This window comes from Melospiza georgiana, chromosome 6, assembly GCF_028018845.1.
Source record: "Melospiza georgiana isolate bMelGeo1 chromosome 6, bMelGeo1.pri, whole genome shotgun sequence".
In the NCBI taxonomy this organism is placed as follows: domain Eukaryota; kingdom Metazoa; phylum Chordata; class Aves; order Passeriformes; family Passerellidae; genus Melospiza; species Melospiza georgiana.
In genome coordinates this window covers 11,803,805-11,826,029 of record NC_080435.1, presented here as the reverse complement: position 1 = coordinate 11,826,029, position 22,225 = coordinate 11,803,805, and the positions used below count along the sequence as shown (strand labels likewise).

At 43.3% G+C, this 22,225-nt stretch overlaps 1 protein-coding gene across 4 annotated transcripts in view; it reads right to left on the bottom strand.

Moving 5' to 3' along the window:
• The window catches only part of PAMR1 (peptidase domain containing associated with muscle regeneration 1), a 55,394-nt gene that overhangs the window by 23,083 nt on the left and 10,086 nt on the right, over positions 1 to 22,225 (bottom strand). For 3 of the 4 annotated variants that reach the window (XM_058026566.1, XM_058026567.1, XM_058026568.1), the window contains exons 4-6: positions 16,675 to 16,789; positions 11,304 to 11,521; positions 6,125 to 6,232 (exon numbers count right to left, since the gene is read on the bottom strand). In XM_058026566.1, coding sequence (XP_057882549.1) covers positions 6,125 to 6,232; positions 11,304 to 11,521; positions 16,675 to 16,789 — 441 coding nt within the window. The remainder of the gene's footprint in view (positions 1 to 6,124; positions 6,233 to 11,303; positions 11,522 to 16,674; positions 16,790 to 22,225) is intronic. The other variant, XM_058026569.1, reaches the window with a different exon arrangement.

Here is a 22,225-nt window from a genome sequence, read left to right as displayed (position 1 = left end):
GCCTTGCTGTCAGTGACACTTACTCACTGGAGTTTCAAGACACTATAAAAGTATTATGTGATCAAACACTGGTAAATGGTATGAGCACCTTCCTCCCAGAGAGTGTGTGATTTACCCAATCCAACATTCTTACTGATGGAATTGAGGGAAAAGCCAGTCTTGGGGACCAGATTTTTGCAGGTTGATTTACAGCAGCTGTTCTTTAGTGGCTGCTTCAGATGTTTGTAGCAATATCCATCCTCAGCCAACAACATCATTTTACTCTTAGGTGTTTCTGTCCTCCTATGAGGCATCTTGGCTGTTTGTGTAACATGAGCTGCACAGCTTTAGTTTATTGCTCAGTGAATTAAGACAACCCAGAACTGATGTTAGGTTATCTTAAATCACCACACATAGTGTTTGGTGGTTTGGCAGGTGGTTTCTCTGTGAGCACATCCCTCTAACCAAGGGAGAAATCTCCAGAAAATATACTGAAGTGAAAACTGGGAGCAGAAATCTCTACCTCCATCTCAACACAAGCCCTTCAAATTCCTGCACTAGTCACTAACCAATACAGATTGCCTTTTAAGCACATAATTTTCCTGGAAAGGAGTGTACTGTGGGGCAGTGTGTATGTTGTGGGGCAGGATGTATGTTTGCTAACATCCTAGCAAACATCTACACAGCATCACAATGTTCTTCTGACCAGCTCAGTAAAACAAGAGAGGGCATTATGCCACCAGAACTGAACTCTGAAGTGACTTATTAAAAACCTCTCTATATTATGTTGCCTCTCAGAGGCAGTTCCAGGAAAGTTCTGGAAAACAGCCACCTCTGAGACCATTCTGTGGTCACACTACAGAGCTGCTGCATGACAAGCTAAAGGGTGGTGCTGTGTTAAGCTTCAGCCTGTAGCCCCTAATGGATCTTCAAAACCTAAGAACTGCCACACTGAGTGAAAGGTTTTTGTGTGGCTCTCAAAGCACACAAAATCCCTTGGATTGTAACAGTAAAAAAAAGCCCCTAGCCTCTATTCCTTAGCAGCTCCAGGTACATATGTCCTTCAACAGCAGGAGCAGGGTTTTATTTCCCATTCCATACACATATCCCAATAGGAGGGACAATGGAAATGTGGTGGAGAAGGAGTGGCAATAATCTCATATCTTTGACATGACTACACAAAATACGTGACCTTGACACAAGTGAGGAAGAACTCTATCTCTTTAAAAAAATCTGTAACAAGCCATTTTCCACTGGAAAATTCAAGTGAAGCCCAACAAACAACAATAACAATAACAAAAAAAAACCAAAACAAAAACAAAACAAAAAAACCCCACCAAAATAAAACAAAACCAAAAAAAAAAAACAAAAACAAAAACAAAAAAAAACCAAAACAGAACAAAAAACCCCAAAAAATCACCAAAAAACCACAAACAAACAAAAACCCCAACCAATCAAACAAACAAAAAAGACCCAATGGCAATCCCAGGAGCAGGAAAATTAAGAGTCATATTTCTATTTGGAACATTTTCTATTGCTGGAATAGGACTAATTTCCAGTACAACACTGCAAGAAAGGACTCAGGGGTTTTTATTTAATTATACCTGAAGTTCTCCATTGTAATCATGCAGTGTAGGTAAGGTGTAACACGTGTGCTGTAAATGGTGAAGTGATTACACACTGATATAACGTAATTATACACTTACACAGTGATTATAGCACTTGAAATCTATTACTAAGAATCTTTCTGACAAAATTATATTAAAAAAAAACCCTCCAAGCATGCTATTAGAAAACTCTGCATTACATATCTAAAGTTAGGTAAGAAAACCTAGGTTGAATGCCCAGAACCTCTCCCCAGTGCCTCATCCTCAGCTCTGCTGGGTTTCAAACTCTGTCGAGCTTATGCCAAGCACTGACAGCTGGGCTCCTTTCTCCCACAGCAGAACAGGGGCTGAGGTGTGGTTGGTGGGATGTTATGCTTCCTCCCTATTTTAGATATAAGCAGGCTCTGACAGGATGAGCACATCCCTAAGAGCCAGCCCAAGTCACAGATATATGGGGCCAAAAAGGATGGAAGTGGATTTTATCAGCTGTGGGGAAAGGCCTGAAAGCTATATTCAGGGGCCTGTTGGCACACAGTAAGGCCAGCCCTAGCAACATCAAAGGCTACAGCAAGGAGTTAGTTTATACAGTTCTGTCAGTTGGATTAGACTCTTCATTAGGATGCAGAACAAACCTCTCCTACTTGGCAGACAGGAGCAAGAAACAGAATAAAAATGGAAATCAGATCTCAGCCCTGAATTCCCCATTCAGTGAAGCTCTTCTTATTTGCGTAGGAACTCCAGTTTGCCTGGCTTTGTTTGAAATAAAGGTAACAGGAAATTTCTGGGCAGGATGAGGTCAAGGTCCCTTGCTTTGGGGCCAGCAAGCCCTGGGAGCACTCTGAGTCAGAACAGCCCGTTCTAGGAGGAGGACAAGCAGAGGGCAAGAGCATTTGCTATGGGGTACCAGCAATACTGTCTGTACAGCTGCATCCTCAGCAGGCAAACTCAACAGGGCAACTTTGGAAAAGACCTTTTTTAGTTGGAGTTGGACAAGTAGTTGTCACGCTGCACAGAGTCATGGGCATTCTGACACAAGAGTGGATGGTTTTTAGCAGGCAGGTTGTGCACTAGTCAGCTTCTTACTTTTCCCCTTCATCTTTTGATGAAGTTGCTGGTTTGTCTCAGTGTATTTGTATGCTAGAAGAACAATATTATCTGATTTTGTGGGTTCCTAATGCCTCTGACAGCATTAGAATATACAAAGGTCAAAGAGAAAAGCCTGAGTTTGCTCTCAATCATGTCAGCATGGCTAAGAGGTCACAGGGAGGGGGATGTAGGTATACTGCAAATTCATTTTAAGGTCAGAAAGAGCCCAAGTATTTAAAACAGGAGTTAGTTTTCTCTACCTACTGTATCATGATAGCAAAGTATGTCTATTTTAAGAAGGTATTTCTTGCTATCTTTAGGATTTATGTTTATTGTGTTTTGGGTCAGAAGATAGAAGGTTAGCATTTGTTTTACAATTTCATATAATTTTTTTTAAACGGTCTCAGGAGTGAAACAATACATATCTATCTAAAATATTTCTGGCCCTGAAACAGAACTGACTGAAATATATTAGCAGCTGTCAGAAAGATAAATGCCTACGTTTCACTCCATGCTGTTGAAACCTTTAATTCACTATATTAGCCCTTGAAATTGTAAACAAAATGTTAATTTCTTGGCTGCCATAGTAGAAGATAAAAGAGACTACTAGCTGTAAGTAACCTGTACCTTGGATCATTTTATTAATATTGCAGATTGTAAGTGGCAGGGCACTTAGGGTTAAATATGACCCCAGGAAAGCAGCTTGACCAATGTTGATCATCCTGCTAAATAGATGGAATTTAATTTAATGGAGGAAACAATAGGTTCCCTGTGGTTTATCTCATTAAGGTGATTTCCATAATTCCAATAGCGATTCCTACATCTTTAAAATTAAACTTGGTAACAGACAAAAAGATAGAGTTGCATTGGGATGGTAAGGGAAAAAAAAACATTTCTGATTCTGTCATGAAATACTCATTGCTAAATTTGTTTAATTTGGTCTTAACTCATTCCTGAGATAATCCCACAGTCTCTCTTCATCTGAACCATGTCCCTTAGATTTCTTTAAAACCTTCATATCTCTCTGGGTACCTTCTGTTCCACCACCTCAGAGCTTCTACATGCACTTAACATTAAGGGGCTCTAATTTTCTTCTCTCTTATACCTATTTTTCATCCATTAACTTTAATGGGATTGCACCTGGTTTCAAGAAAAGCAGACTGAAAAAAAGTCAGTCCTATAGTGCCCAAATTCGTATTCCATACTCCAAAAGTGACTATTTTAGGACAGTTTTCTGCAGAAATAAATTTATTTCCCTTGTCTCTACCTCAAAAGACAGTACTTCTGCTGAAAGACCTAACAGAAAGAAAGATTCTGAGGAAAACACATTCTCTCTTTAACATTTAAACTAAAAGGCTGTTCAGGAGACTACAATTAGCTTTATAAGAATTGCAGCCATAGATATTTTTCCCACTTCTTCCTTTTGTTCTTAAAAAACCAAATCAAACTTTAATTTTCTGGCTTTTCTCCCCATACATTGGAAAATACTTAGGATGCATTTTGGCAAAACTGAAGGAAATATCTTAAGGAAAAAAAATTACTTGAGGCTGGAAAGAAAAAAGATTTTCCATTATGTTTTCTAACTGTGAGGTTTGCTATTCACATAGAAGGCTGTAATATAGATGCTGGAAAACAATATTATGCCTAGCATAAGCAAAAGGCAAACATATAGCCACAAACATCATAATGTAACAGAATTTTATCCACCAAAGTTGTTCTTTTACAAATCAAACTAAAAGATTCTCATCAAGTTAAAAGTCTTACTGTCTATGTGTTTAAGTGTCTCCTCTCTTTCATCCTGTTAGTACCTGTACCTTTCATTACTTACAGTGACAGAAATCCCATCCTATTGTTTTTCAACTATCTCCCCTGTTGTTTGCATGGGTGAAGCTTCTACACTGGAATTACAAAAGAAAGTCAATAAAAGAATATGAGCTTCATTCTTTGCCTTGCCTGTACTGTAGAGCCTGCCAAAACTAGGGCTGAGGTTTGCTGGAAATGTAATTATTTGAAATTTTGGTTGGTTCTGAATCAGACAGGAATCTTTCCTTTTTTTATTTTTTTTTCCCCTCACTCTGTTCTAAAGGAGCAGAACTAATCTTGCTGAGCAGTTGCAAAGAGCTCAGGAGTTTCCAGTCCCTAAATGACCTGCTAAATAACTACTCACAGGAAAGAGGCTGTTAGCAGAAGAGCCAGACACTCATAGTCCTGAGGTCAGGAACTTCCACTTTTTAGCAACTCTTCCCTAAAGAAAACATACCAGAAATCTGTGCAATATGTTCAGAAACAATTTTTTTTCAGGTTTCTGGAAAATATGAAGCAACCTCTCCTCATGTCTGAGCTATTTCTGGATGTGTAGAAATTGAAAAGTCTTTTACCTCAAAATGAATCAACAAAGGAGATATCATGCCACTATGATTTAACTGCCCTGATGAAATAAAATAAATTCCAGAAGATAAATCCACTCCTAACAATGGCATACATAGGGAAAAGATTTTGAAGTGAAGTTTGGTGTACATTAGTTCCTTTGACATAGAACTGAAAACTCTGCTTCCCATTACATGCAGTTATCTGTCCCTCCTGTTTTCATATCTCTATTGATACAATGTCATTTGTGTGCCTTAGGGCCAGAGGAATGCCACAGCAGGACAGAGTAAGCCATGCTTTCTGTCTTGGGCTAAATATGATCCCAAGTGGATTTCACCACTATCAGTGAAATCTTCCAGGATTAGCTCAGTGACTTTAAGTATTGCAGAATGTTCCTTTCAGCTAGTGTAGATGATACAGCTTTTATCATGGCATATATTGCAAAATTCTCACTCCCTCATGCTCTTTTGAGTTCTGTTAGAGGAAGATATTCTCATGCAAGAAGAAGTAAATCACTGGAACAGACAATTGGTTTGAATCCACTAATTTTACAATTCACTTGTCAGGACAAAACCAGGTGTGTGACTATAGGTGCAGATATGAACAGAATCTACCCTTTTCCATTTGTTTTGATCCCAAGTCTCTTTCATTCATGGTGCCAAAATTCTACTTTCCAGGGGAATGTGAGGAAAGATGAATTTCCTGTGACTAACTCAGTCTAGAGCATTAAGCACAGGGCTCAGCTGGGGTATGTATTTTCAGTAGAGAACAGCTGATGCACATAGTGGAAAGCAGCAGGCAGAGATACTTCTGTCTGATAAGGCTAATCCATTACAAAGATTTCTTGTGTGCAGTTTCTTGGCTTCAAGTCTGTTTTACCTTTTTACACATTGACATAAAGCTCCAGAATGACTGAGTGGAAATCTTCATGAACTGCAAGAAACATGTCTTTAAAAATGCCACAAGAAACTCAGTGCCTTCTCTGAATCTGTGACTGACCAAACCTACAAAACCACTAACACTCCTTACAATTAATGCATCAGTGAGCCCTGGAGGCTGCTCATGCACACAGTGCCTGTACTCACAGTTTTCACAGCGACTCCCTGTATAGCCAGCCAGACAGGCACACTTGTAGGTGCTGCTTTTGTCCAGAATGCATGTCCCATCATGAAGACATGGAGATGAAGAACAAGCTGTAAAACAAAAGCAAGAATGCTCATGGTCTCTCATAGGATGGGGAACTTACCCATTTTTCCTCGTGGTGGCTGTGTCTTGGGGTAAATTACATATTAACATGGTTAGAAGTTTGAAAGACACAGTAAAGGGCCTGATGCATGTCAAAAAGTCTTCTGCCCTTACTAGAGGAGGGATCTAATAGGGATAAGCAGTTCTTTTCCCAGCACACATTACTTTTACCATTTAACTGCAGTCAAGTGGTGAGAAAGATTTATGGAACAAAATTAATTTGCATCAAGTTCAATTAATGTTTAGAGCTTAGACTAAATTAAAGAACTCTAATAGTAACCTATATTTTTCCTGCCATTCAACCCAGAGTTTAGGGATAGGTTCTGGGATCCATGGTTTTTGCAGGTTTTTAAGTGTCTTGGACCTTGTTGGTTTAGATTTTGGGAGTTGCTTTGTCCCTGGGAAACTCTTGCATACAACAATCTAACAGTGATGCACATCAAACTATATACAGTTTGTATACACCAGCATAACTTAATATCAGAATGTGTAACTGTGCATTAAATACCAGCAAATTCCATTGTGTAATAACATACACACACACGTTTTTTGGTGCCTGCTCTAAGAGGAGACAAGTCAATAGAACTATTGTGGTTTAACCCCAGCTGGCAGCTGAGTACCATGCTGCCACTCACTCCACGACTGCTGGAGGGGAGAAGAATTGAGAAAGAAAAATGAAACTTCATTGGTTGAGATATGAAAACTTTAATAATTGAAATAAAATAAAAGATTATGATGATGATAATAATAATAGGAATAACAATTACATTGAAAGGGGGGGAGAGAGAGAGAGAGAAATAATGCTGGAGAGAAAAAACTATCCACAACACAGCTGTTCACCATATCACTGACTGAAGCCCGGGCCCTCTCCAAGCAGCAAACCATGCTCCCAACCAACTCCCCCCAGTTTTTACAATATTCTGTGGTATGGCATATCCCTTTGGCCACTTTGTGTCAGTTGTTCTGGCCATGCTCCCTCACAGCTTCTTGTGCATTTACTCACTGGCAGAGTGAAAGAAAATGAAAAATCCTTGATTTAGAGTAGCACTACTTTACAATCACTAAAACATTAGTGTGTTACCACACAAAATCCAAACCACAATATGGCCCCCTGAGGGACACCACTTGTCACTGATGTTCACTGGGGCACTGAGCTGTTGACCACCACCCTGTAGCTCTGACCATTCAATTAATTCCTCATCCACTGAACAGCTCACTCATCAAATCCATCTCTCTCCAGTGTAGCCAGAGGGATGTTGTGTCCATGTCCAAAGGCCTCATGAAAGTTCATGGACATAACATCTGTAGCCCCTCCCTTGCGCACAGGTGTAGTCCCTCAACTGTAGAAAGCCACTAGATTGGTCAGTGCAGGACTTGCCCTTGGTGAAGCTGTTCTGGCTGTACTGAATCACCTCCCTGCCCTCCATCTGCCTTAGTCCTCCTTTTGGGAGGACCTGTTCCATGAACTTCCCAGGCACAGAGGTGAGGCTGACAGGTCAGTAGTTTCTGTGGTCCTTCCTTCTATCCCTTTTTTAAAATGGCTGCCTTTTTATCTCTTTTCCAGTCACCAGGGACTTTTCAAATATCATGAAAAGTGACTTGACAACTACATCAGCCATTTCCCTCACGACTCTGGGGCGTATGTCATCAGGTCCCAGAGGCTCATGTATGTTGAGGTTCCTGAGGAAGAACACTGATCATCTCTTATGGTGGGAAGGAGTTTGCTGCCCCAGTCCTTGCCTTGCTCCTTGCCTCAGCTCGAGGAGTGTATGAAGAGAGGTTGCCAGTGATGACTGAGTCAAAAGAGACAGGCTCTGGCCCTCCCTGCAGCCAAACCTGCATGGCTCCATGTTTAATGTGGCAGCCCTGCCTGGGTCATCACCTCCTTCCTGGTGCATGCAGAGGACAGGTTCCTGCCGAGGGGACACCACAGCTGCACTCCCTCCCAGGGGGTGCTGATTCTTGCCTGGGCTCTGCTCTGCAGCTACAGCAGGACCTTGCCCTTCCTGCACTCCCAAGGTGCCATGAACTGCTGCACACCCTGGCTGCACCCTGGGCTGCTCTGAAAGGCATGGGGGTACAGAGGGGTGCTTGTTCTGGCTCTGTGCAGATCTCCTCCGCACCTCCCACAAGCTGCTCAGGTGTCTCCCAGCTCAGGAAAAGCCCCCGGGTGCCAAGATCTGTCACTGCCACCATATGGACCAACCTCAGAGCAGCTTCTCTCAGAGAAGTTTCTTATTATCCAGATGGCATGAGGTAAGAAATATATAGATGCCACATATAGATTTCTCTGGAGGCTTCATGTGGTGATATGTAAGAGCAATTTATACATGGTCAGGCAATGAATATCTTCCATGTCTCATTGAAGATTAAGGCCTGAATAAGAACAATAATTCATTCTTTAAAATAAAATATATATGTGACAGTTGTACTGTATACAACTAATGTAAAATATCACTGAGAAAGAGAAGGAGAACTAGAAGACTCCTTACAGACTGATATTTTTGTAGTCACTGGTTAAAGCTAGTGAACTTTTATCTTTGTCCCAGCTTTGTCTCCTGATTCTGGAAAAGTAAGCAAGTCAAGTGAATAAGGTGTCAGATACTCTCCTTGAAAATGCCTGATACTAAAAACCACTAAATATTTTTTTCTGTTTTAAGGAGTCTTGATTTCCTGGCTTAAGTCAAACAACAAGGGACAATACTACAAATGTTTAAAGTCACTATGTTATGTCCACTAGCTTGTGTGTACAGAAAGGAAAGCATTACTGAAGGTCAGTAACTGGCTTTCATCTAACTGGATCCAGCATATGTCTAATCCTTAAGAGACTCTGATAGCTCCCCATCTGGCCTCCCATGCTTCTCATCTGAATTCTGTTCAGTGACTTCTAGTCATTCATGCCAATTACTGGTTCCCATTTCACACTTGGCATGGGATGGGACCTAGCACCTGCTTCCAGACTAGGCAGAACAGCAGGTTGTGTGGTTTCATCCTTTAATAACTATACACACAGTGACCTTTCCTAAAGGAGATATAGGCTTTGCAGCTTATTTTGTATCAATCAAGACCTTTCTGGAATTTGAACCAGTGATCTCTGTGCAGTCAGTGCCCCTGCTTCAGCAAACTATGGGTACTAAGCCAGTACAGAGCTCACAAGAAGAGGAGGCAGAAAAAGAAGGAATTCAATTTTGACATACTTCTTCAGTCCTTTCCACTACATCACTAAGGTGCTAGGGGACACCAGATCACCTTCATGTCCTAGTCCACATCTTGTAAGCACCTCTGTTGCTGCTGCTCCCACCTGCAGCATAGGGAATTGCTTTAGTAAGCCCCGTGAAATCTGTTCTGGGGACCTTGGCTCTTCCACAGTGCTGTGCACAGAAGGAAATTTCTGGGCAAATGCTTCAGTTTTCAATGTGCTGCCAGAGCTTTCGATCCTGTGCTGCCCCCACTTTCAATTCTATGCTGCCCCATGCACACTCTATTCTTCCCTTAAATGGTCCTGCTGGCCAGGTTAGTGCTTCGCATAAAAAGACACTGGGAGTGTTTGAAAAGCCTTTCACTGCACTACACATTAGACCAGAACAGCCTCATAATAAAGTGCACAAATAGAGCTCCTCACAAACTCTGAGAAGCCCTTTACAATGTGCTCTGTGTGGATTACCACACTTGCAGCCTCACAGCCTCAGAATAATTACCACTCAAAATGGGGCGGAAATAAAGTGCTCCACAATATTCAAATACCGAGTGTTCCCTGCTGGGCAGAGAAAACAGAACCAATTCAGCTTGCACCATATGGAAAATGTTAGTTCCCTGAGTGTAGGCAGCCCTTATGCAACATAGCCCACGCCACACTCATTTGTTCTATATCACCTCTCCTGCTGTAAGCCCAGGCAAACTATCAATAGCTAACTGCTCCTGCTAGCAGGTACTAAAGGTGACATTTGAAGAGCAGGGCAGGCTGAGAAATGGCATAGGAGCTACATCCAGAAGTATGAACATTTCATATTGCTAGATACACCTCTGATCATTGTTAAGTCAGGTTTGTGTATTTATATAAGGGTTATATAAACTAACTAAATTTCCTGAGCCAGATATACCGTGGATGGCCTCATGAAATGTGGGTCACCAGGGTGTACAGAAGGCAAGTTATGGTGAGTCATAGATCCTGCAGGGTTTATCTATGGCAAAACAGCACAGTCGGATTAGTCTTCTGTGCCAGGAGTTCTGTAGATAGATTTGACCAAAATTCCTTGCATAGCTAAATAAGGAAGATCCAGGATGAGCGTAGAGGCTGCTGCAAATCCAATGGCAAAATGACAAGCCAGCTACACTTTCAGTGCTATTTTGAAACTTTGGAAAGCAAGGTAGGGGACTGAAGCACTGAGTAGTAATGAAACCAGTAATTCTGGAGCCCCATTTCTGTCATTCATAACACTGAGATCATCACAGAATGGGAAACGCCTCTTCATTTTTTTTTCTTAAAGAAAATAATTTGTTCTGTGTACACACTTGGGGATTTTTTGTTTGTTTTGGTCTTGGTTGGTTGGGGTTTTTTTAAATTCCTAATGGTACATGAGCCAACACAAGAATTCTGTCAGGGCATTTTCACTGAACTATCTATGAGACTTTGCATCAGGTTTTTGCTGCTTGAGACAATGACTGCCCCTGCATACAGCATTGAGCAATTCTGCCACTGCAGATACACATGCCCCTTCCCCTACTTCCTCTGTGCTCTTAATTCTTCAATTCAAACAGAAAAGTCACACAAAACAGTAGCTTTTCTCTGCTGGCTGATGTGCTTGTTCTTCACACAAGTAGAAGGAATTCAGTCTTTTTTAGAAGAGCCTCACATTCACATGCCATCTGACAGCTTTTGAATCTTCCCCACACTGACTTTATGTAAGTTGCTGTTGGCAACACAGCATGAAAGTTTTTAATGAAGCAAAACAGGCAAAGAGATTAGTGAAATTGAATTAATGAGAATGAGTGGCATGTTCCACTTTTAGATTAGGTTACCTGTAATTTCTTCAAAGACAGCATGAAATCCATCAAAGTTCTTGGATCCATCAGACTGGAAGAGGACATGGAGTGAAGACCCAGTGCTTCGGATGGGAGGTGGCCTCTCATTTCCACAGAATTTCTTTATTATTTGACTGTCCAAATTGTCCCCATCACGAATCTCCACATAGTCATACTGGCACATATAATCAAACTCCAGGCTCAGCATGGAAAATCTTGGGGAACAAGAACAAACAGTCAGACTGCTTACCTGGGTACCCTGAACACTATTTATTTGGGCATTTAGGTATTTAAGGCCTACCCCCTCAGTGAATCAACATGCCCTTAACCACACAAAGACCTCTCACTCATCTCAATTTTTGCATCATGATGCCTAGAAGCTGGCTCAACTCTATACAGTTGCTCCATGAGAACATACAAGTATCAGAACAGTGAAGTCCAAGTTGAAGTCATACAGTCTATACACGTGCATCAGGTCCCTAGCCATAATACAATGTCAGAACTTTCATCCAGGGTCAGGCACTGCAGGGGGCATATTTCTACTGTCATTGTTTGCTAAAAAATGTTCTATTTGGCCTAAATAAAGTTTTAAGTACTGAAAGTTACAGTATAAAATAACAAGGTTCAAAAGCTATCTACATTCAGAAGTCAGCAATTAGGGATACAAGGAGAGCTTGGGGATGTAACAGAAGCAGAAACAGCCACAGAAACAGAATCAAAATACTACAGCACGTTTTGCATTAGAAAGCAAAATGGTACTAAATCCCCAATGTGTGGCACTTGCCTGTCTTTTGAGAGCAGAAATAAGGCACAGGAATTAGTGCAGAAGGGAAATTCTTAAAGCCTTTTCCCACAATGTCTGTCCTTTCCTAGCTTCGATCCAGCCACTGTGCAAGGCTTTTGTTCATTAACAGCCATGCTATATGCTGCCACTGGAATTCAGGTGGGCACAGAGCCAAAGCACCCCACCAGAATAGGAACAAGAAACAGAAGGAGCAACACCAAGTGCCTCTGGAGAATGTGCAATGGTCGGGGGGCTGGGCTCAGCCTTGCTACAGCAGGAAAAGGAGAAATGGGCATGGGAGAGGCTGTGCTACTAACTGTTCAGCAGGATATTTTATAAATGAAACTCATTATGTACTCAATCTTCCTGAAGACTCCTAACACTGCAGATGTGTATTTAGGATGAGGCTGTATCTCCCACATTGCCTATTCCAGTGTGGGCCTAGTGGTTTGCAAAGACTGCGTTTTCACACCAAAGAGGTGAGACAAATTTTGGATCTGCTCCTGGACCTCACAGTGTGAAGGGAAGAGAATTCTGGAGCCTGCTTCACACTATTCTTATCTTGAGACTCAGGCACCCATGTTAAGGAGGCCTCCATGTTCCTCCACCTTCCCTTGACAACTCACGAGCTGACTTAAGAGGCCTCTGCACTCAGTCACCTTTGTTCAGGACATATGGCTGATTTTTGAACATCAGGAGTACACTACCTACAGAGAAATGACTGAGCAGTTGTAGGAAGCTGCACCAATGGAGCAGAGCCCCTAATTTTTTAAAAGAATTTGATGGAATGTAGAAGAAAAAACAAAACATCTGCTTTAAGTATGCATTAGAGAGAGATAATTCAACTCTGCTTTGCATAAAATGCATGAGTTGAATTCTAGTTCTGTCAGGTCTGTCAGAGACATCCTCACACGTATCAGGTTATACACTACATTTTCAAAACATTCTTTCACTGGTGAAACATACCCCAGGGATCTAGCCTTAAGGAAGTTACAGAGCAATACAAATTAACCCGTTCATCTTTGTCATACTTATCGGGCTACAGTTTATCCTTACCCAATCCTAAAAATACTTTCTGGTTTTCTGAACTGATAAATTTCTGATTAAAATTAAGTATGTGTGCAAATACAGAAGGAAAATTTCTGGAATGCCCAGTATTATTTATAGATGTAAAGGTAAACTATCTCTTGATACGTGTCCCTGAAGAGAGAATATCAAAACATAGGCACAGAGAATGAAAGAGCCATACAAAGAATACTGGTTTTAATTGTTTACTTTGTCTGTTTTAAAAAATGATGAAAACAGAGTGGAAAATGTGAAAGGCATAGGAGTTCTGACTTGCATTTTATTTAACTTGGCAAAGAAGCAGATACACTGTACTGACGACATGGGATCCTGTGATTAAGACTCAGAATTGGCAGGTCAGGAAACCTGCCAAAGCTTTTAAAAACCTCTTGGCTGTGGCCCAGCTGACAGGACCCTTTACAGACCGTAAGGTCTATTGCTGTTTGAGCCTCAGGTACACACAATTCAACAGACCTCAGTTTTCTCACCAGTGAAAGTGTAATTATATCATAATTCTCTTGAATATTATAAAACTCAGCATGCTAATTTTGTGCTACAGGTCATCAGATACAAAATGGAATGAAAAGTATTGTCTTGATTTCATCAGTGGCTGCAGTGGGCATATAGTGACCAAGCCATCTGAGGAAAGCTTCTAGCCAAAGGACATATTTAAAACTGTGTCTCAGCTGAGGCACTAAAGAAAAGAATTGGAAGTTGTGAGCTGCTTCCACTGTGATATGACATCCTTGACATGACTCAGGCTGAGGGAGCCTATACATCACAACCCAAAAAAAACTCCCAAGGCTGGCAAAAAAAAGCAGAGAAAACAAACTACCACCACAACATGGACACTATTTATCAAAACAGCTCTACTGAGCCAACACCCGAAGGACTGCATGGCACAGCTCAAGGCAAGGGAAGATTTATCTGTGCTCCTGGGAGTGCTACTCTTCCTGCCCTATGCAAGTAAAGACAACCACTTTGTTCGCCTTCTGTATTACCCTGTCCCCATCCCTGCCCTTGCAAGCCAGAGTGGCAGCAAACAGGATTTGTGCACAGAGAAAATGAGAAAAGAAGTTCTTTTGTTGGCAGTTGTGCTGATTCAGCACAAGGTTGGCTGTGCATTACAGCTCTAAGCAGTTACCACCCACAGAGGGGATCAGCACGTTTATATGAAAATAAGTGAAGGAAACATGGATGGCAGACCCAGGAGGCAGGCTCTGTTGGTTAGCTTAGGTAAACCTGCCCTTCTGTGTAGGAGCAGCCTAAAGGTGAAGTTTTAGATTAAATGTACACATTTTCCACAATATCTAACTGGTGAAATACCTCAATGGACAGCTCTGATGTGGTGCACCTTGAAGATGTCAACTGACTCAGAACACACTACAGGGTTACCTTACGTGAGTACCTCCTGTTCCATCTTTGCCAAGAAGGTTTCCTCTGTGACTCCTGTAGGACTTGCAGGGTGGCAGGGTTAAGTGTGGACATTCAGGAGAGTTCCTGATCTTTCACTGGGAGTGCTATGTCATCTGCTGAGATTTCTAGGCATTCAGACATTAGGCTCATCATCAGGCAAAGGGCCCTAGACAAAGGGCTTTAGGATTCTCGAATGTTAGTCAGCTCAGATAAATTAGATTCTGACAATAGAAATTTGGTAGTTCAGGCTTCCCTCCTGGAATCCTTCACAGTTGAAATGTAACATTATTTCACATCAGGGTGATACCTAGTATTATGTTTATTTGATTGCAGGAAGGAAGGATGGACATAGCCATGAAGAGAAAGGCACTCTTGTGTTAAAGTTTTCCTTTTTCTGTAACAGCAAAGTTGAACTGTGAACCATACTGTGAACTGTATGGATCTCATGTGACACATCTTCCTAGTGTGCGTGTGGGTGGCCCTCAGGGTCTAGAGTGGAAGTCTGATTTCTCCAAAGAGTTAGGACATCTGTTAACTACAGCACTCCCCACTCTACTGCTTTGAAAACAGATTAGAGTGTCCTTTGTGAAGCCACAGCAAATTCTGCTCTTCAATATAGTGTTCTTTGTTAAAATAACCTCTGGTCCCTTTCTTGCATCTTGTGCCTGATGCCAGGTGCTTTCAATAATTATTTGTATTCAATAATTACGTGCATGCACAGGATCCATTTCCACTCTCACACATCCATCCCCAAAACAGCAAAGACAGGGTGATACCTGTAGCTCTTGAAGCACTTTTTAAGCCTCAAAATTAACAAAGCCCTTTTCAAAAATGTAGAAAAATATCACCTCCCTAAGCTTGGGCTGTGCAAATCATACACCTCACCAACAATATCTCTTAAAAAGAAGGCAGGTACAATCCATGCTGACTGACACTGATGCAAAGTTGTGTCATGTGCACAGAAAACTCTTCCTCACAGCATTCTTCCTGTGTCTTCTACACAATGCTATCTAGGCAATAACAGCTCAGAACTACACAAAAGGCTTGCATTTGCAGGTCTGGAAAAAGTGCATTGGTGCGGGAAAACCACAAGCTCTTCTTTTCAACTGATTTGTTGTTCTTCCTCCCATTAAGTTTCTCTTCAAACATGTTTAAATGTATTTTAACTGTTTATGTATCTAGCATAGTTCTTTTCCTGGACTCCAAAGTCAGTGAAATACTGATGTGAAGGATTAAGCTATTCTTTTTATTATATTAGCTAGTGTGTTTGGATTACCATCCCCTGCCATACTTCCTGCTGCATGTGTGAGCACCCTGCTGTGTACATTTGGAAACATTATTAATTACCCCAACAAGAGGCTCTCCTGCACTAGGCAGGAGCTGTGAGCTTGAGACATTAGGGTTGGTTAACAGGTCAAGCATACACAGCTCAGAAGAGCAATGACAGGACAATAGGACACGGGCTGTGTGAGTGGAAGTTTAGGCTAGACATTAGGAAAAAACTAATCACTGGAAGAGTGATGGGGCATTGGAATGGGCTGCTCAGGGAGGTGGTGGAGTCACCATCCCTGAAGGTGTCTAAAAAAAGATTGGATGTGGCACTGAGTGTCATGATTTAGGTGAGAAGGTAGTGTTAGGTCACAGGCTGGACTTGATCTTCTCAAAGGTCTTTCCCAACTCAGTTAATTCTGTGATTCTGTGACTTGCAGGAAAACCAATCACATACTCCAAGCATAGGAATTAGGAATGGTGAGAGGAATAACAGAAGTTCAGCCTGGTACAGCTTAGTTCAGAAAATATTGGGTGCGTTGCTATCAAGGTCTTGAAAACACCTCTAAAGAGACACATTGTGCCCAATGCCTGAGTAACTCTCCTCAGCATCCCTCTGTCCTTAATGGGAATTGAAAGCCCAGCACTGATCTGTCCAGAGCCTGTCCATCACAAGCCAGACCAGGGGAAAGTGCTGTGGTACCAAAAGCAAAGTGATTGCTATACCTTCACTGCCCCAGGGCTCACAGCTGCTGACTCTCTTTGACTCTTGGTTACCCACACATCCCAATGTCCACCTGAAATCAGAGCTGGCTAAAAGTCAGCAGGACCCACCTTAACTCAATGTTAAATCCAGCCTGAACATGGATAGTCCATTCACATCGTGCATTCAGTGGGTAACCCTCCAGCAAAATCTGACCTTTGGAGGCCCGAAGAACCTGCCCACACCCTGGGGAGAAAAAGAAGAAAAAAAATTGTGTGAAGGACCTTCAAGAGACATTTGAAAAAAATATAAGTAGAAATAACACCAGAAGGAGATGATGGAGTGGCTTAGGAAGATACACTCTTTCTTACAAGGCAATGTATAAAATACTGGGACAGCCACACAATGGTTGTGAAGAGTTAGGATTGTATTGGAGTATTGCCTAGGCTAAGAGTACCCCCAGGAAAATTGCAGTTGATTGCTTCTGCCTGGTTTGCAATGCAATTTCATGAAACCATTTCTCACAGCTTTTGCCTCTCTGTTAATTAGCCCACCTACACACCTGCCTGATGCTCCAGCTCAGAACAGTTTTGATGGAGCCCATGCTGACATTTGCAACCATTGAAGCTGAGGAAGCTGGTGGGAAAGCGACAAAACTACAATGAACACCTGAATTAGCTCAAGCAAAAGAATGAGACAAAAAATCTGTTGCACCCAACGTCATGGTTGCCAGTCCTTCATAAGGAGACTCTAGGAGGAAAAAGAGCTGATATATTCATAGAGGACAAGTTTGTCCTCAGGATTCACTACATCATCCTTGCATGTTAATGCCACCATGCCAATTAAGATATATAAACATCACAGCTCCTCTATCATCAGCGTGACACTGATGACTCAGTGCGACACATATAGAATATACTATATGTGATAAGAGCCCTTATCTCTTCTTTCAGGTTCATTCTTATCCTTCCTCTAGTCTTGTTCCACTCTGCCTGTGCTGCTGTCAGTTTTTCACCATACTATGGAATGTGCTTCAGCACCAACAGGATAAGATGAAGTACTCCAGTCATTTATGCCCAATCTAAGAAAACCATCAGAGGACAATGAGCTGAGCAAATAGCAGACAAGGTCACACCAGGGGAGCAATATCTTTTCATGAAAGTCCTGCAGCTGTCCCTAGGCATCTGTCCAGGGATAGTTGTCCTAATTCCTCATCTTGAATGCTGAACATTTTTAGCTCAGAGAGTTCTCTCACCTTCAGTAACCTCTCCCTTTACCCCAGCTATAAAATATGGCTAATTATATTTTCCTCTGTGGAAGATGCAAAGTTTTTTAGTGATTTTTTTCAGAGCTTACTGTGATCTGCACATGCACGTCCAAGCAAAATGCACAGTTAAGTCACTGTATCAGACAGAGCTAATTTTTCAGCTCCTGGTTTCCTGACTACATCTTTCCAAGTGGAGTCTTGCACATGGCCACCTCCCCTGGTAAGCCTTCTGTTGCTTTGCTGGAGTATGAGGCTGTTATCTGTAAGCCAAAAATTGCAATTCAGTCTAACAGTGTCACCTAATCAGGAGAGCCTACACACTGCAGATGAGGATAAGCAAAAAGTTGAATGACCCAAAAGACCTCCACAGCAATTCTCTCACTTCTTTTTTACCTCTTCAGTCTGACAGAAAGCTCTGCTGCTTCCGTCTGTTTCCCTAGAGAAACCCTAAGCTTTTAACCAGTAACCCAGGAAGAATGTTTCCTACTGAAACAGAGGGTTTTAACACTCGCCTCTGGGCCCTTCCTTCCCGAGGGAGAAAGGGTGACAGTGACCTGATTCGGTGAAGTACCGAGCATCTGTGGTTCCCATTGATCATAGTGTCTGGAAATCAATCCTGCTGCATCTGGTCTATGGGGAAACATGAAGACTGCAGGTCAATTCCCCCTCTTTCTTCTTAAGAAAGTGTTGCTCAAATGAAATACCCTTTGTTCATTTACCCTCGGTTACCCTTAATTAAGCAGGGCCCAAGGAAACAGAAATCCTGCTCAGAAGAGTTCCTCAAAAGTGTTTCATCCTCTTCTGTGGCTCGCTCAGTTCCCTCTGTAAAAGGCGAGGATTAATAAGTGTGCCCAGCAACCACATTAGGATTCAACGAGTTCAGCAGGATCTGCTGTGGTGAAAATGATAATGCTCCTTCCCACAGCAAGAAACAGGCCCTTGTGCTGCCATTGGCTCCTGCCTCAAAAACAACCTGGGACAAAGCTGCTAGAAATCTTCAGAGGGTTTGACAGGGGGCTTGGACCACCTCAAAGAAAGTTTCCCTTTCGTCCTGAAGGGCTTTTGAGTTTTCGATGCCTTTAACAAAGGAAAGCCAGAGAACTGGTGCAAAGAGATACTTGTATGCACGGCATACTAAACACACTTCTCTGTTTGCTGTGGTACAGCCTGAACTCTCTGAACACTGGCGCCGAGGAAGTAGGTTTGGCCAGCAAAGCAGGTGGTCCAGAGACTAAAGAGGAGCCATTCAGTGACCCTCTCCAAAAGAACGTTCTCAGGTTTGCTCCCACCCCTCTCTGCACGAAGCACCTTTGCGATCACATCAAATCTGCGCTCTTTAATCTCCAGCGCTTCTAGCAGAAGTTAGGCTGACTCCCCAGACCAACAGTTCAATCATATGTTGATCAAAAGGAGCCTTTTCTCTTCCTATTCTAAATCTGCAGGAGACCTGGAAAGCCCTCAAAAATAATTTACATCATAAACACAAATGCTGGCAAATTCTGCCTCATTTACAAAAAAATAAACCACTTTGGCAGAGTATCAACATCCTTGTTCCGTTCCTTTTCCTGAAAAAAAGGCAGCTTTCAGGGCCACAGTAAGATTTCCTCCAAGGCTTGTTACTAACAGAGAATAAAAAATTCAGGAGACCTCTGAGTTGTAGCCCACAGAGACCCATAGGTCTATGGAGGGAGAGGTCCTGAGACGACCTTTGGTAAGGACACATTATCTTCTGTTTGAGTGCTGCATCTCAAATGTGAGGCTCCTTCAAAGGTCAGGACGACTGAAAAGAGGAGAAAGACAGTAGAAAGGTTTCTGCTATTCAGAAACAGGCTGATATGGGAAGGCAGCTGTCACTTATCACAACTTGCTGCTTCCTGTTGGTTGCCAGTCACCAGTATTATGTGAAACAGTAATGTTCAGAAAGTTTCAAAAACTGCAAGTACTCTTGCCTGGCACAGGGTCCACATTTGGACAGCAGAGCTGAGAACAGCTGTTAGCAAACACCACTTTCTCCCCTGCTTTGATGGAGCATGTGCCTTGAAGTGACATTAAAGCTTGGGGTTGGCAAAAAGTGCTGGAGTGCAGGGTACAGAGGAAAGGGTTCTGCAGGGTTGGTTTTCTCCTGGTTTTAGAGTCTAATGTGCCTTTTAGGTCATGATGATTCAATCCAGGAGAAGTCCCATTAGGAAATATTCTAGCACTCAATTAAATCTAGTCAGCATGCTTATTTCCTAAGAGCACTCCTTTGGCCTACCCTATATCATTTCCCCTTTACTAAATGATCTGGTATCCTTTGGTGGGTTTTCAGCCATACCCATGCTTCCAGCTATGCCAGCGGATACTACAAACCGGACAGACCCATGGGCCATCCCGTGGTACTTCTTCCTCGCCATGGCTTTACATCATTGCTACTTTTGCTGGCAGCCCCCACAAATCTCTCCAGGGGGCTCACCCTGCGCTGGCCAACGCTCTCAGCCCCTGGAGCGCTGCGGGGCCTGGGCCTCATTGTTCCCCCGGAGGCACCCAGACCGCGCCACAGCGCTCCCCCCGCCGCGTACAGCATCAACGGGCGCTGATCCTGCCCGCAGATCCCCCGCGCTCCCCTCCCGGCGCCCATCCCGCGGGATGACCGGAGCCTCACGGCGCGGCCTCCGCGGGCCCCCGGCCGCCCCCTACCGCCCGTGCGGGCCGGTGCCGGTGCCTGCGAGGCCCCTGGCGGCCGGGGCTGCAGTGCCCGCCGGGCCGGGCTGCAGTGGCCGCCGAGCCGGGCGCGCCGTGCCCGGGGCGCTGCCTCAGCACGGCAGTGCAGGGATGCGGCCGGAGCGGCGCTCGCCCTCCTGCCCGGCCGGCCCGGCCCGGGAGCCGCGGCACGGCGGCAGCGCCCGCCGGCCCCGCGAGAGGGAGACAGAGCCCGGCGGGAGCTGCCGCCCGCCCCCCGCGCCGCCCGGGAGGCCGCGCCGTGCCCGGCAGCGCTGGCCTTGGCAGCGTAGGACGGAGTAGGCAAATTGTTTACGTCCCGCTATTACCGTGCTGGCGCTTCTTTGTCATTCCGGGATTTCTTGGCCCTCTGCCGCTGGCGAGGCACCCAGGGCTGGCTGCAAACTTTGAGCTGTGATACCGTATGCAGGTACCGGAGATGGCTCCTCCTGTGCTCTCCCAGCTGAGGTGTGCTAGCACATCCACGGCTCCAGCAGCCTGTGCCTGCTGGCATTCCAAGGCTACTTGCTGGCTGCCCTCCAGACCCAGAGCCACATCGCTGGGAGGCGCAGTCCGGCACCCATCGTGGTTGGGGGCTGCTTTCCAGACATGCGGTTTTCTCCATGCCTGAGCCATGCATCAAGGCCAAAACTGAGTTAGCCACAAAAGGGGAGCTCAGGATGTGTTGGCATCACAACTGTCCTCTGTGTCCCCACTGTAAGAGTGGAAGAGACAACAGCACTGTCTAACCTTCCTACCCCACCTCTCAAGTACCACAGAACCACATGAAAGAGAGCACAGCCTCAGTGTCACACTGGGTCCCTTAAAAGAGCAGGTAGTAAGAAAAATGTTATAAGACAAAGCTGTCCAAAATTTCAGTATGCAAAAATATCCAAATAGACCTCTGTGTGAAGGTGTGTTTGCTTCAATACAAGTGGGAAGAATAAACTGAAATATACTGTAGGCAACCAATGTATGCAGGCAGATGGAGGAAAAATTTGATGAGCTAATGACTCTTTCTTGGCTCTTCTTTTAAAGAAAATTCCAGAGAAGCTCTAGCGTGCACCTAGAGAAAATGGGACTTTAAAGTGTTCTCAGAAATCACACCGTAAATGGCAGGGGACTCAGTTGATCAACTTCAAAGCCTCAAGGCTGAGATAGCTCTGTTGCTGAAACATGTTGATTCCCCACATTCTGCTATTTGAAGCAATGATTTTGTTTTATATGCTTTCACCTCCTGAATGATCATGGGCAGTGTTGTGAAAGCAAGTTAAATTGTTGCTTTAAATTAAATGACTAAGAGGACACAAGCCTAAGTTATATAGCCCAATAGACAGAACAGAGTAGGGAAAGCAGAATCTGCTTTTATCCCTTCCAGCAAAATATAAACAAAGAGACAGTCAATAAAAATTGAAAGAGAGCTTCACCTTCACTGGTGGGAAATTGGTGAAGGAAATACCAGTCTTAAACATTACACAGTTACCTGATGGAATTCATTATTGAAAGACAGAATTGGGATTAAAAACTTAGCAAAACTAAAAAGCAGGAGCTTTTGTACACTGTCAGGAACAAAACCTTTAGATATTGGTACCGGGGCCTGAAACACTCATTGTTGTGACATAATCAGAAGTTACAAGACAGTGTTTTCCAGAGGCACCTTGAAGTGTGTTGAAGATGTGTGGCAGAGGAAGGAAACCCTGGGATATCTTTGGGGCTGG